General features: G+C 41.2%; 1 protein-coding gene across 5 annotated transcripts in view; it reads right to left on the bottom strand.

Moving 5' to 3' along the window:
* Positions 1 to 680: 680 nt before the first annotated feature.
* The window catches only part of LOC134633634 (PH and SEC7 domain-containing protein 1-like), a 107,995-nt gene continuing 96,795 nt past the window's right edge, over positions 681 to 11,880 (bottom strand). For all 5 annotated transcript variants that reach the window (XM_063482543.1, XM_063482545.1, XM_063482544.1 and 2 more), the window contains 4 exons: positions 9,760 to 9,917; positions 8,086 to 8,230; positions 7,449 to 7,592; positions 681 to 7,358 (listed from right to left, as the gene is read on the bottom strand). In XM_063482543.1, the coding sequence (XP_063338613.1) occupies positions 7,095 to 7,358; positions 7,449 to 7,592; positions 8,086 to 8,230; positions 9,760 to 9,917 (711 nt within the window). In that variant the 3' untranslated portion in view covers positions 681 to 7,094. The remainder of the gene's footprint in view (positions 7,359 to 7,448; positions 7,593 to 8,085; positions 8,231 to 9,759; positions 9,918 to 11,880) is intronic.

Below are 11,880 nucleotides of genomic sequence, written 5' to 3'. Positions count from 1 at the left end.
GGCCAGACCGAATCTGCTTTGTGAGTGAGCTGAGGACACTCAGATTCCTCAGCTGCAGAATTAAAACATTAATTTGAATCTTGTGCATTAGAGTGGAACTTGGACCAAAATGGCAAACTCCCCCAAGAGCCCTAAATGTGTATTTTGTGACCAGCTGGTTTTAATAACACTTAAACCACTGTGAAAAGAGGGGTTTGCATAGACTGTTAATAAAAGATGGCAACTGGCTAGATTTTGCAGTCATTTTCCCCTGGAGATGTGTTAATAGAGGCAAAAAACAGTACATTTTAGCTGATAACAGTATAATCAGCTCCTTGTGCACACCAGCGATGGATCTAATACCATAATGTAAGATAAAAAGTACATCAACATAAACTCTACTCGTTATGTAAAAGAATCACCTGTTTTAGTGCTATAACATATTAATGGGTCATTCAAACTCATATATTAACATGTAGGCTGCCTGTTAATACTGTAGCTGGTCAAGGTTGGGCAAATTTTTATACATTATAGTAGTTTAACTGGTGCTTAACAAAGCACTCTATTTTATAAGCACTTTTTTTTTTAAAGTCTCACATATGAAATTTGTACAGAAGCATTCAACTAACGCACACGACTAAAGCGCTTAAGTACGGCACTTTACGTTCCACGCAATGATGTTCACACGTGCAGTAAACCTTTCAAAACACTTTTATTTTTATCTCCTATGCTTCTCAAAGTGAGAAGCTCACAAACAACATTTCCTTGGTGAGTTATAACAAGGCAGTGACACATGTAGCTCACTGTATGTATAGCATAAAATGAACATCGCCTTATCTGCACCAGTCTAAAAAACACTGAGACGGATCAGATCAGACCTCTACATTTAAAAAGATTCGTATGAGCTGGCTCAAGTCTCTAAAACACGACAGCATACAACAGCATTAAATATAGCCATTCCCTTCATTCACATTGATTAAAAACAAAAAGAGAGAAATGACCATGAGCTCAAGGACAGGAAAAAATGCTGACCTACCTTATATATTAAGCCTTCTTTTAATACTCTAACCATAATATAAATGAAAGCAGGCCGTAATATCTCATGCTTTATTTACATTCAGAAATGAGGCTGTGATGTACAAGTGCACGCTGAAGAGACAGTTTGAGCTGCAGATATCCTACGTCTGTGAACACAGTCCAACACTTTGACTTGAGTATCACGCAGGTGTCATCAAGGGGAACCAGGCATTTCTATGCTAACCAGTGCCATGGAGGACCAGCTGCTGCTCTGTGATGTATGTGAGTGGTGAGAACACATGGAGAGAGGCGGTGGGAAGGGGAAAACTTTGAGATACAGTGAAGACTCTAAACTGCTTTAAATCTGTACTGCATATAAAGCCACAGACGATTAAGTGACTGCTCTCGCTGTTGTTGGTTTGGCTTTGGCACTTTATGGATCGCACTTCAGTGCAGCTCTTTATATCCCCCAAACAGTCGGTTAATAAATGGTGAAACTGATCTGGCCACAGAGTTGGCAATAGTATGGAAGCTATGTGCACCGATAACTGCATTAAAGATAGCAAAACACAGCAGCTGATAGAGGAGTTCGTAACATTAAGCTAACATGTGAGGTCAAAGCTGGCCTAGGACACTCTTGTGAAAGAGATTCTGAATTTTATGAGTTTAAGATTCACCACCAACCGGTTGCAGCAGATAGCTGCCCCTCCCTAAGCCTCTTCTCCCTGTAAGTTTCTTCCTGTTAAAAGGGAGTTTTTCCTTCCCACGTTTGCCAGTTTTTCCTTTCCACTGTTGTTGTGATTTGGTACTATATAACTAACATTGAATCAAACTGAGTTTTATTCTTAGTTACCTTTCAACTATTAAACTCTTTTGAATGTCAGCACTGTTTTTGTTGATTGAATGAAAGGCTGCCCGGGTTAAGGCATCAGATGAGGCATGCAGCTGATATGTTGCTTGGTTAAGGGTTAATTTTGGTTTAAATCTGGTGCCAGAACCAGTTTAGGATCAGTTGGGTGACCGCCCAGGGCCCTGCTGCTCTAACAGGTCAAATCATGTTGTCATTTATATTTAAAAATATAAATGTTTTTGCATCGTGTCTGTGGAGCCCTAAAACTTGAAAAAGATGACATTTATTGTTATCTTGTGCAGACAGCAGTGCTGGATTACCAAAATTAGGTCGAATGGGCCACTGCCCCAAGGGTCCCCAAACCCACGTGCTCACAGGCGTTTCATTATTATACTCATATATTGGAGAATTTGCACCATTAAGAGGGTAATCTGGCCTTTAAGCACAAAATGGAGAGCTTCTGATTGAATTTCTGATCAACCATTTGAGGGCATATCATAAAATATTAGCATAAAGGTACGAAAAAGCTATTAAAAAATCTTCCCTCTAAAACCCAAAGAGATTTCCAAAGCAGAAAATCCTCACATTTAAAAAGTCAAATTTCCTTCAGCTCTCCTGTTATTTGAGCCTAGACATCAGAAGCAGCAGTTGACAGAGAAAACAGAAATTTGAATACATTTTTATAAAAACAGCACAAAATTCATGTGCAGTTTGGCTGCTTGTTATGAGACACGTACGATGTCAACACAGACGAACTAAAGTAACTAAAACTCACAGACAAAAAACATTTACTTTTAGGGTAACATAGATAATAGTTTCTTGTGTATGCAATAACAAGAGATGTAGGTTTTCAAGATAAAATCTGACAAGTGTTTTCACATTTTATCTGTGTAGACCTACTATGCTTTTCCTTATTTACTGTTATTTATATTCTGTTTGAATGATGGATGCTCATATCAAACACGGACATAGTTTCAAAATATTTTGGCCATTATTTGTATAAATCAACCAAATCCAAAGTGGCTGCTGATACTCTTTAACTCTGTGATTCCTAATGAGGTGATCTGAACACAGAAGCCCCGCCCACCTGCTGTGGCGTAAAGTGTTACGACGGGCAACCAATAAGGAGGAAGGTATCCTCTGTCTAAAACTGTTTTATTTTCAGACAGAGGATGCCTTCCTCCCCCAGGGCCCAGTATCAGCTAAACCAGGATTATTTTTGAGCTCTGGATCATGCAAAGCTACGCTAGTTAAGTCTAAGACTGAAGATATATAGCTGTAAATGAGCAGAATAGGTCAGTGTTAAGGTACTCATTGTAAGTCTGGCTGCTTATTGACAGTTTGGCCACATAACAGACAGCAAACATTATTAATAACACACAAGTATAAAGTCTGTAAAGTTACACGAAATGTACAGGAGGTCAGTTATGGCAACAATATACACATAAAACCTTTTAATACCACCAGCGTGCGCAAAGGTGCAGACAAGAGAAGCAGGCAATGAGTTTTAAATGAAATAAGCTGCTGAGAATTGGGCATAAATTTCTTTAAACTGCTTCTTCTGTCTTACAAAAAGTCCCAAAAGCAAGTAAAAGTGTCACATAAGACAAAGAAAAGACATAAAGGCTGATGACTTAAAATGACTCACGTGACAGTCAATAACCAAAAATTCTGGGTAGATTCAGCTCTACGCTGCAGGTATCTACATGATTAAGAGACTTACACCGTGACACGCTTAAGCCTGAATATTCAATCATCTGTTCTAGAAACTGTACAGCTTTAAACAACACATTTGGCGCTGGATAAAAGTCAGATGGTCTGGAAGGCTCTCTGCAGCCTTTCACATAAGCACACACTCCCAAAACACACTCAGACTTGACATCCGTAGTTACAATACAAACAGGTCCTATCTCATTTAGCCCTGCAATACCCGCCCCCACCAACCTGCTCGGGCGAGCGGGTGACGCCGTGCATATTCACTGCAGGTGCAGCAGGTGTGATTATGGCTGAAAGAACATAGGTGAATGCTGACAGCTCTCCCTGCTGGTTGGACGCTGGCACTGCAGCTGCTCAAGGTGTCGTTTTAAAGCCTGAGTAATAAATGGCTGTGCATTAATAATGCTATGAAGTGTATATGGCTACCAAACATTATGTGGTTCCATAATTAGATCAGTCCGCCCGCACACAAACACATAATCACACTCACTCCTGAATAAGGAGTTTCTTTGTCTTCTTCTTTTTTACATTCTGTTTTCATTCTTTTTTCCATGCATCTTTTACAACAGTATCAGCCCTGATCCAGTTTAAATCATGCCATTAGCTCATGGCAAACAATGAGACATTATAAGAGAGAGAAGCCGTGGCATTCAGAGTTCCCGGAGAGATATGAGCCAATCGTTTTGTTGCATCACACATATCAATGGTAAAGTTTTGCTCCTGTTTCAGCTGTATGCTGGCAGGAGGTTTATCTTCTATGTATTGTAGAAAAATGTGTGAGCACTTGCAGTGCTATTCAGTGCTCTGGTAGGATTTTGTTTTTGCACTTTTGGATTGAGCCCTTTTTGAAGTCATGTGTAAAGTCGCCAAACTTTTTAAGCATTTTTTCAAAATGAGATTTGACTAAATATCCAGTTTTTCTGTCTCTGTGACGCAATAATTAAATTTAAAGCCCTTTATCCTTTCATTTAGATTGCAGAGCTGATCTGGGGGAGTTATTCCACTTTCTGTTAATACTCTTGTAGAGAAATTGGATGCGATTCAGGAAGGAATGCAGAAGGGGGCACTCTCGAGAAAGTCCTTAATGAATTAGAGGTAAAATTAATATTTACACTCTAGACAAAGGAAAAAACAAAACACACACTTCTTTTAGTTTTTGGAAATACGGTACAGATAACATGTCTGCAAATAAAATATGCTTCCAATTTATTTTTCCAGAAAGACTAAAACTGTCAATTAACTGCTGACATTTTGCAAACGGATGCTGATTGGTGGGACAAGGATTCACCACACTCACGCTGCAGTCACTCTAATCTGACTGCACCCGTTTTCCAGGCTTCCTGTTTGAAATCAAATTCACAGATTCCATAAAGTGACTCAGGGTAGTTTTTACATCTCTAATAAAAAATAATAATAAGGTAAAAATAGTAAAAAAACTGAACTATAGATTAACCTCTTCTTTCAAAAACACAACAATAACAAATGTTTACACCACAAAATTTGCTGTTTTGGCCTCCGTAGATCCCCAATCATCATGGATTATCTCACAAGTGCCCCTATAAAACAGGAAGTGCAGAGACTATGAGTTCAAGTATTTAGAAGATCTTTGGATCTGCAAAATTTCACCGGTGTTGTGGCGAGTTTATCTACTCTTCATCGTAGAGAAGAGGAGAGTACTTTTCTTGACTTATGGTATTGACAGCATAAGTCTATGGTGGGTTAAACAGAGATGTTAACAGTGTTGGGTAGAAGGAGTGAAACTTTAAACCTAATATTTTGACCGGTTTCTTTAAAAGTCCACTTGATGCGTCCCAGAGACCACTAAATCAGAGTTAAGGCTCTCTCCCTAATTCATTTTATTTGCCCCCCGGGCAGATAATTAAACTGCCTGGGGGGTGTTACCAAGCTGGCTGCTGACTCTCAAAGGACCTCGAGCATGATCTGTCTTTGGACTAGTTCCCACTGGAGCTTAAATCCTCACAAGAATTTTCTTTTTACACTAAAATCCTGCAAAAAACTCACCCTTACTAATCTTTGATAGACTTATTTTGATAATATTCATAAAGTTTGTAAGAAAAAATAAAATAATGTGATTACCAAGTAGCGATTTCCAGACTTGTGTGTGTGTATACCCAATGCAGCTTCTCATGAGTGTGCTGAATATATTGTAAATATACAGTCATATATCCTACAATATATGGTGCGTTATATACAACATATCCTGGATGTTTACAAAGAGATATTTCATCATACACTTGACATACACATGAAGTTCAACACCAACAAATGACTGTAAAATACTGTAAAAATATCGAAAAACAAAGAACATTCAGGGTCTGTCCAGTGAGTCGGGTTTATAAGTACAGATGAAGATTACACGTGGTGGGTATGGCACTGGCATGAGGAGAGTGACTGAACGAACCTGCTCCTCACCCCTCACCGAGAGCAGTTTCTCCGCTCTCAGATTTTTGCCTTCAAAGTAGTAAAAAGCCCTAAAAGAAGCAGTGCTGGATGCAGACATGCGGATCACTGCAGAAAACAACATTCGGCCAAGAAAGAGAACATAAGCACATCACAGGACGGAAGCAAAAAGCAAGAGATGTTTGAGTTCAAGTAGAGCAAAAAAAGAAAAAAAGACCTCTTTCTCTTTGTGTCATGCAGTGTTTTGCTGCATATCAGGAGGACTGTGAACTTCTGCTGACATCGTCGCCTCTAGTTGGCCGTCAGCGGCTAGAGAAAGGAGGAAAGACGAGCTGCACGCAGCGGCACCATCTCGTCACGTCGCATACTGCAGCCACACACTTATTTAACTGGAAACCACCTTCAGCGAAACATACAGGAGCTGAAAGCTGGAATTTACAGCTCCTGTGTGGAATGTGAACACACCGTGGTGGGAAAAAAAAGGAGCTGGAATGTAATGGCTCCGTAGACCTGGTGATGTTTCCTAAGTTTTTTTTTTTTTTTTTAAATTATTATTACAGCGCTTCACCTCAAGAGCGGCGGCAGAAATTCAACAGAAAACAAATCATCAGTCGTCTATAATGTGATGACAATTCAAAGTGTGTGTAAACATGTTTGGTCCCAAAAAACGGAGTGAAAGGTCAAGAAAAAAGGTGTGAGAACGCGGCCGGAGGTGCCTTGAAAGAACAAAAGGGGAAGAAAAAAGGAAAGGATGCTGGATGTAGGTCCCTGTGCGCTGCCCCGTCCGATCCGTAAGCAGCCTCTCTGTCTCACAGTCTGCTGCGGCACCCAGCGTCCGTTCTCAAAGACACCTCGTCTGCAGATCCGTGACCTCCCAGCGCTCCCTCCCACCTCCTGCACTAGCCTGTCTGCCAGTCACAGGATCTGCACCTCCTCGGTTAGATGAGAAGATTGGGGTGCCGGGTAGGGCCTCGTGTTTTGGGGGAAGGCGTGGGGTAGACCCTCACTCCTGCTCCCCCCTTCAAGCAGAGCTCCAAACAAAACCTCTGCAGGGAGACAGCCTGCCGCTGGCAGTGCAACGCCGTGCCGCTCCCGGCGCCCCCGCCCCGTCTCACTTCTTGACGGCCTGTCGGTAGCTGTGTCTCTGGCCTTCCTGCCGTTGCTTGCTGCTGCAGCCGCTGGCTTTGCTGCTGTTGCCGCCGTCCCTGGTGCTGCTGGCCAGGCTGGCCTGGCTGCTGTCCTGCAGCGTGGGGCTGGAGTGAGCCCTCTGCAGCCCGTTGTCCTCCAGAAGCTGAGACTCGAATACAGACAGGTCTTCCTCGCCGCTTCGGATTTTAGCTCGCAGCAACATGACGTAGGTCCCGTACCGCGTTTTCTATAAAAAGAGAAAAGAAGAAAATGCTTAAATTTAAGGCGAGACAGTTTCATGTAAATACTCGATTCCTCATTCGTGAATCCAGCTCACCTCAAAGTCCAGGTATTCATCTCGCTGGCGGTATTCTTCCAGCTCACGTCCTTTCACCTTGCGGTCAGGTGGATAAGATCGCAGCTCAGCCAGTTCAGTGGAGATGGCTCTGAATCGAGCTTCATGGGATCTGACCTGCTCCTCCTGAGAGCACAGAGTTAAAACCAAGATTATGAGAGGAAAAACTTAAAACCCTGACCCAGAGGTGGAACTGATTTCCTAGTGGAGCATTTTACTGGCATGGTTTGGGTCTACTCGTATTTTTTCTGTCATCAAATGGATAAGTATTGCCACCGTAAAACAAGGGAACTGCTTTCATACCCCTGTTATTTCTCACAGACAGTAATTATAAAGTTACGTTTTCCACCTGTGAAAGATGAAGACAGTGTACAGTCTGCTGCTGTATTTGTGAACTAAGTTTTAACTAAGAGACCATGTGACTCCACATGGAGTTCTTAAGCTTGTGTACAATCAGACTTTTCTTTTTCTACAACTTCAAGAGTCGCCCCCTGCTGGTCATTAATGGAGGCTTAGGCCACTTTAAACAACTTAAACAGAAGCTACGCCCATCTTTTATTTACTTTGATATACTCAGAGTGGAATCAGCCACCTGTCAGACTCATTAAAGTTAGGATACCTCGGACAGTTTTGACATCGTCCCCGGCAGGAGTGGCCGGCTGAACTTCTTCTGCGAGCCGATGGCTGCTGGAAAAGGAGGAGATGAGAACATGGCGGCCACTGTGTTGATCCGTGTGATCCAAGACTGCATCTGCTCCGCGTTCCTGAGATGGTTAACACAGACACACACACACGATTAATTACAAACAAGTCTTAAACTCCAAAACACATACAGTACAAATGCTTCTCCTCTGCGATGCCCGCTCACATCCGCTCATGGCTGGTTTACAACATCAAAGGGATAATTATCAGAGAAAGCAGCGCTGCTGTTAACAAAGAAATGATTTTGGAGCCAATTAACAGATGAGAGAGAAAAAAGTCCTGTTTTACATTAACAGGCCCATTAAGAGCCCGAGTAATATCAGATCGAATCAGACAGCATTGCTTAAATCATCAGGGAGAGACAGGAGGAGAGAGAGACGAGGAGAGGAGAAAGGCGCAGAGAGGGGTACAGTATCTGGGACAAATGCAAGCTGCAACTGGAGCACAGAGCCGGTCCTCCTGGGGGCTGAAACATGTGGCCAATCATGTGCCACTTCCTGGATCCTGCTAAGACACACACACACAGACACACACCTTCACCTTCATCGCGCATCCTCTCCATGTATCACTAATCTGTAAGCACATGAGTGCTGCTGAGGGTGGACATTTAGCTGTTATCAGCAGCACTATATGGCCAGAAATATGTGGACACCATAGTATTGTGAACCGAAACAGCCTCTACTCATGCCATCGGTTCAATAACCCCAAATCCCGGCTTTGGTTTTGTAGGATGGTTGGATTTTACTGATTAATTTTAAAGTGCATCTGGGTCAGAGCAGAAATGTTGACTCCTTATAAGCCAGTGCACAGCCTTATTCTTCAGGTGGATCTTTCTGTCTGTTCCAAAAGGCTGGGCAAGGGTGTAATCAGGGTCCCTGGCTTTAAAAGGACCTACCTGAGGAGCAAAGGCTTGAAGAATGATTTGCCTCATAAAACACACCTTTACAGACTTCTATTTTATGTGATACTGCATTTGAGTTTCCTTTTAATCATGTTTTATAGCCTTTTTACCATTTATGTATTGTTTTCGATTGGCACTTGCATTTATCTTCACTGTGCAGGGTTTGCGTCACCTCTCACACTATGGTAGCTGGAGTAGACTACAGAACTACGCATGTAAGTTCATGACTTTATGCAGTTCAGATTTCCACGTGACACGAAGTGAAACAGAATACAGGCTGAAAGCAAGTTCAGGCTTGCAGCTTGAGCTGTGCTGTGTCACATACCAAACCTCCTCCCCCCTCTGGAATATCAGCGCAGCTCTTTGCTTGCATCGCTTCCTGCAGATTCAACCCCTCCACCACCCCAACATCCACCAGTATCTGTTCATGTGGGCTCATGTAGTTAAAAACAGCGGTGTCCACATACTTTTGACTGTTCAGTTTAACATTGCCAGAGACGGCAAGTCAGCACCAAGAGAAGAGTGGAATAAAACATGGGTGTTTCTTATTTGTTCTTTTTTTTAGCTGTCTGAATTTTCTGCTCTGCTGCAGATGTTGCACAGCTGTCCATGCTGCTCAGCGTGGGAGCTATAAATCGTACAGTGTGTGCGTTTGTTCAAGCTCAGCGAGAAGAGCATAAAGAGACTCACGGTGCTTGGAAGAGATACACCCTCCAGTCCGCTGTCCGCAGGTAAAACACGTTGGGTCTCTTGCTGTAGTCTGAAGCTTTCATTGCCAGAGAATGATGGATGGACACGGCGTTCTTCAGGTCCTCATCAGAGAGCTGCTTATCGGGCCTGTACTCCCCCTGGAACAACAGGTATAAAGGAGAATGGTGTGTTGCGGCGCTAACGCTCATTAAAGATGCTGACTATGATCATATTTTATTGGAGGAGTGGGTGACGCTTATACACATTTACATGAAGCAACTGATATTGCTCTGAATTTGAGCTCTGTAGGCGTCTCTCATCAGGTTTTTTTTTATTTTGAATTATTAGTCTAGTTTTAATTAGTTTCTTGTTTCTTGTTGTTTGTCATGGTTATGCAGAGGTCAGTGCATCCTCAGGCAGGTTGTATTGACCTTATTATTATTATTAATACTTAAAATAGTTATTTCCTACATATTTTTATTTTATTATGGTTAGTTTTGCATGTACACAATCACCATTCGATTTAGTTTTGATTTTTTTTAAAGGTCTAGTTTTCTTTTCTTTTCTTTTTTTTAAAAAAATTCTGGTAAACAAAATGTGTTTTAACTTTTAGTTTTAATTTTTTAAGTTTATTTTTAGTTAATTATTAAAAAATCATTCAACAGTAAGAATAAAAATATAAAATATATATTTGATACCTTATTTGAGTTGAAGATATTTTGGTTTCACGACAGACGTCTACATTTTCATTAAGGAAGAACAAAGCTGTGGACATAAACTTCTCAAGTCTTCTCAAATTATTTTTAATTTGATAAAAAAAATTTTTTTTAAATATTACTTGACTCATACCTCAGCTAACTTTAAAGGCTTGAGTTTTGACAGTTCTCATATCTAAACTGAAACACTAGTGGAAGATTTTTTTCTACGACAAAGTCTGAAACAATTTAATTTAACTTAAAAACATCCGAATTAATTATTTTGATTCGAATGCATACGTCTACAAATCACAGGGTAATCAATAACCAAAATATACTGACAAAGTGTCACGTTCTCCATTAAGTTTTTATTTGATAAACCTGATCTCACAAAGGTTTATTAGATGTTATTGTATTTACTTATGCTCACATTCACCCCTACAGCCAACATATACCCACCAGTTAACCTAACATCCATGTTTCTAGGAGAACACAGAAACTCAATACCTAGCTGCTGGATTTGAGCCTGAAATCTTCTTGCTGTGGGTTTGAACCACCGCACCGCCCTAGGCCTAAACGTGCTAATGGATATTGTTCCTCCATATCACATATGTGACCTTTATAAAAAGTAAATATTTCCGCACTTTTAGTTCTATAACAATGGCATGAAAACATAATTAATAGCTCTGCATATAGCATAATTAGTCACATGTCAAAAAAGTGTTTAATTACAAGTTTATGTTATTGTCTAAAAAAATAAGAAACGTGGTTTTGAATAGCTCTATAAAGCATTATTATCACTTTGACCTTCAAATTAATCTATTGATCTTGAAGGAGAGGTCAAAGGTCACTGTAAATCCTTACACAGGACTTGTGTTGACAACACACACCACAAGAATCATGAGCCTTGAATTAACCTTGAAGACCTTAGTGAAAAAACCTCCGTAAAAATAAAGTTCAGTTATTATTTTAGAGAGCAGAGCCACAGCATCCCTACAGGCACATTTTTCTCTGCATTCAGGGGGAATTTGGAGCAGCAGTGGCCTGTTATGTTGGCAGAGGTTACCCAGGCCCACCGCCGCTCCGTATGGGTCCTCTGCACGGTGCCAAGGCCCGGCCTGCATGAGGACATTATGTCACAGCAACATGTATTCCTGTAAACAGGAAGTAGGCACCAAAACGTGACTCTAAAGGACAGATTGCTTCTTGAGCTGTCAGTGCAAAGCTGCTGTTTTTTTCATTGCTGATATTTTGCTTAAATAAATCAATAAATCATCTTAAGCGATCGTTTGCAGGCAGGCAGGCAGGTAACATTTGGTGCAGAACTTTTTTGTTGTTGTTGGGTTTCTAAAGAGACGTTCACCGCAGGGATAAAGATCCGCCTTCTGTTAAAAATCTGCTGCTGGCATGAAAGTAAGACAGGATG

The sequence above is a fragment of the Pelmatolapia mariae genome, linkage group LG8 (assembly GCF_036321145.2).
Source record: "Pelmatolapia mariae isolate MD_Pm_ZW linkage group LG8, Pm_UMD_F_2, whole genome shotgun sequence".
Lineage (NCBI taxonomy): Eukaryota > Metazoa > Chordata > Actinopteri > Cichliformes > Cichlidae > Pelmatolapia > Pelmatolapia mariae.
Note: the sequence above shows the minus strand (reverse complement) of the source record. Positions and strands in the feature narration are given on the sequence as shown.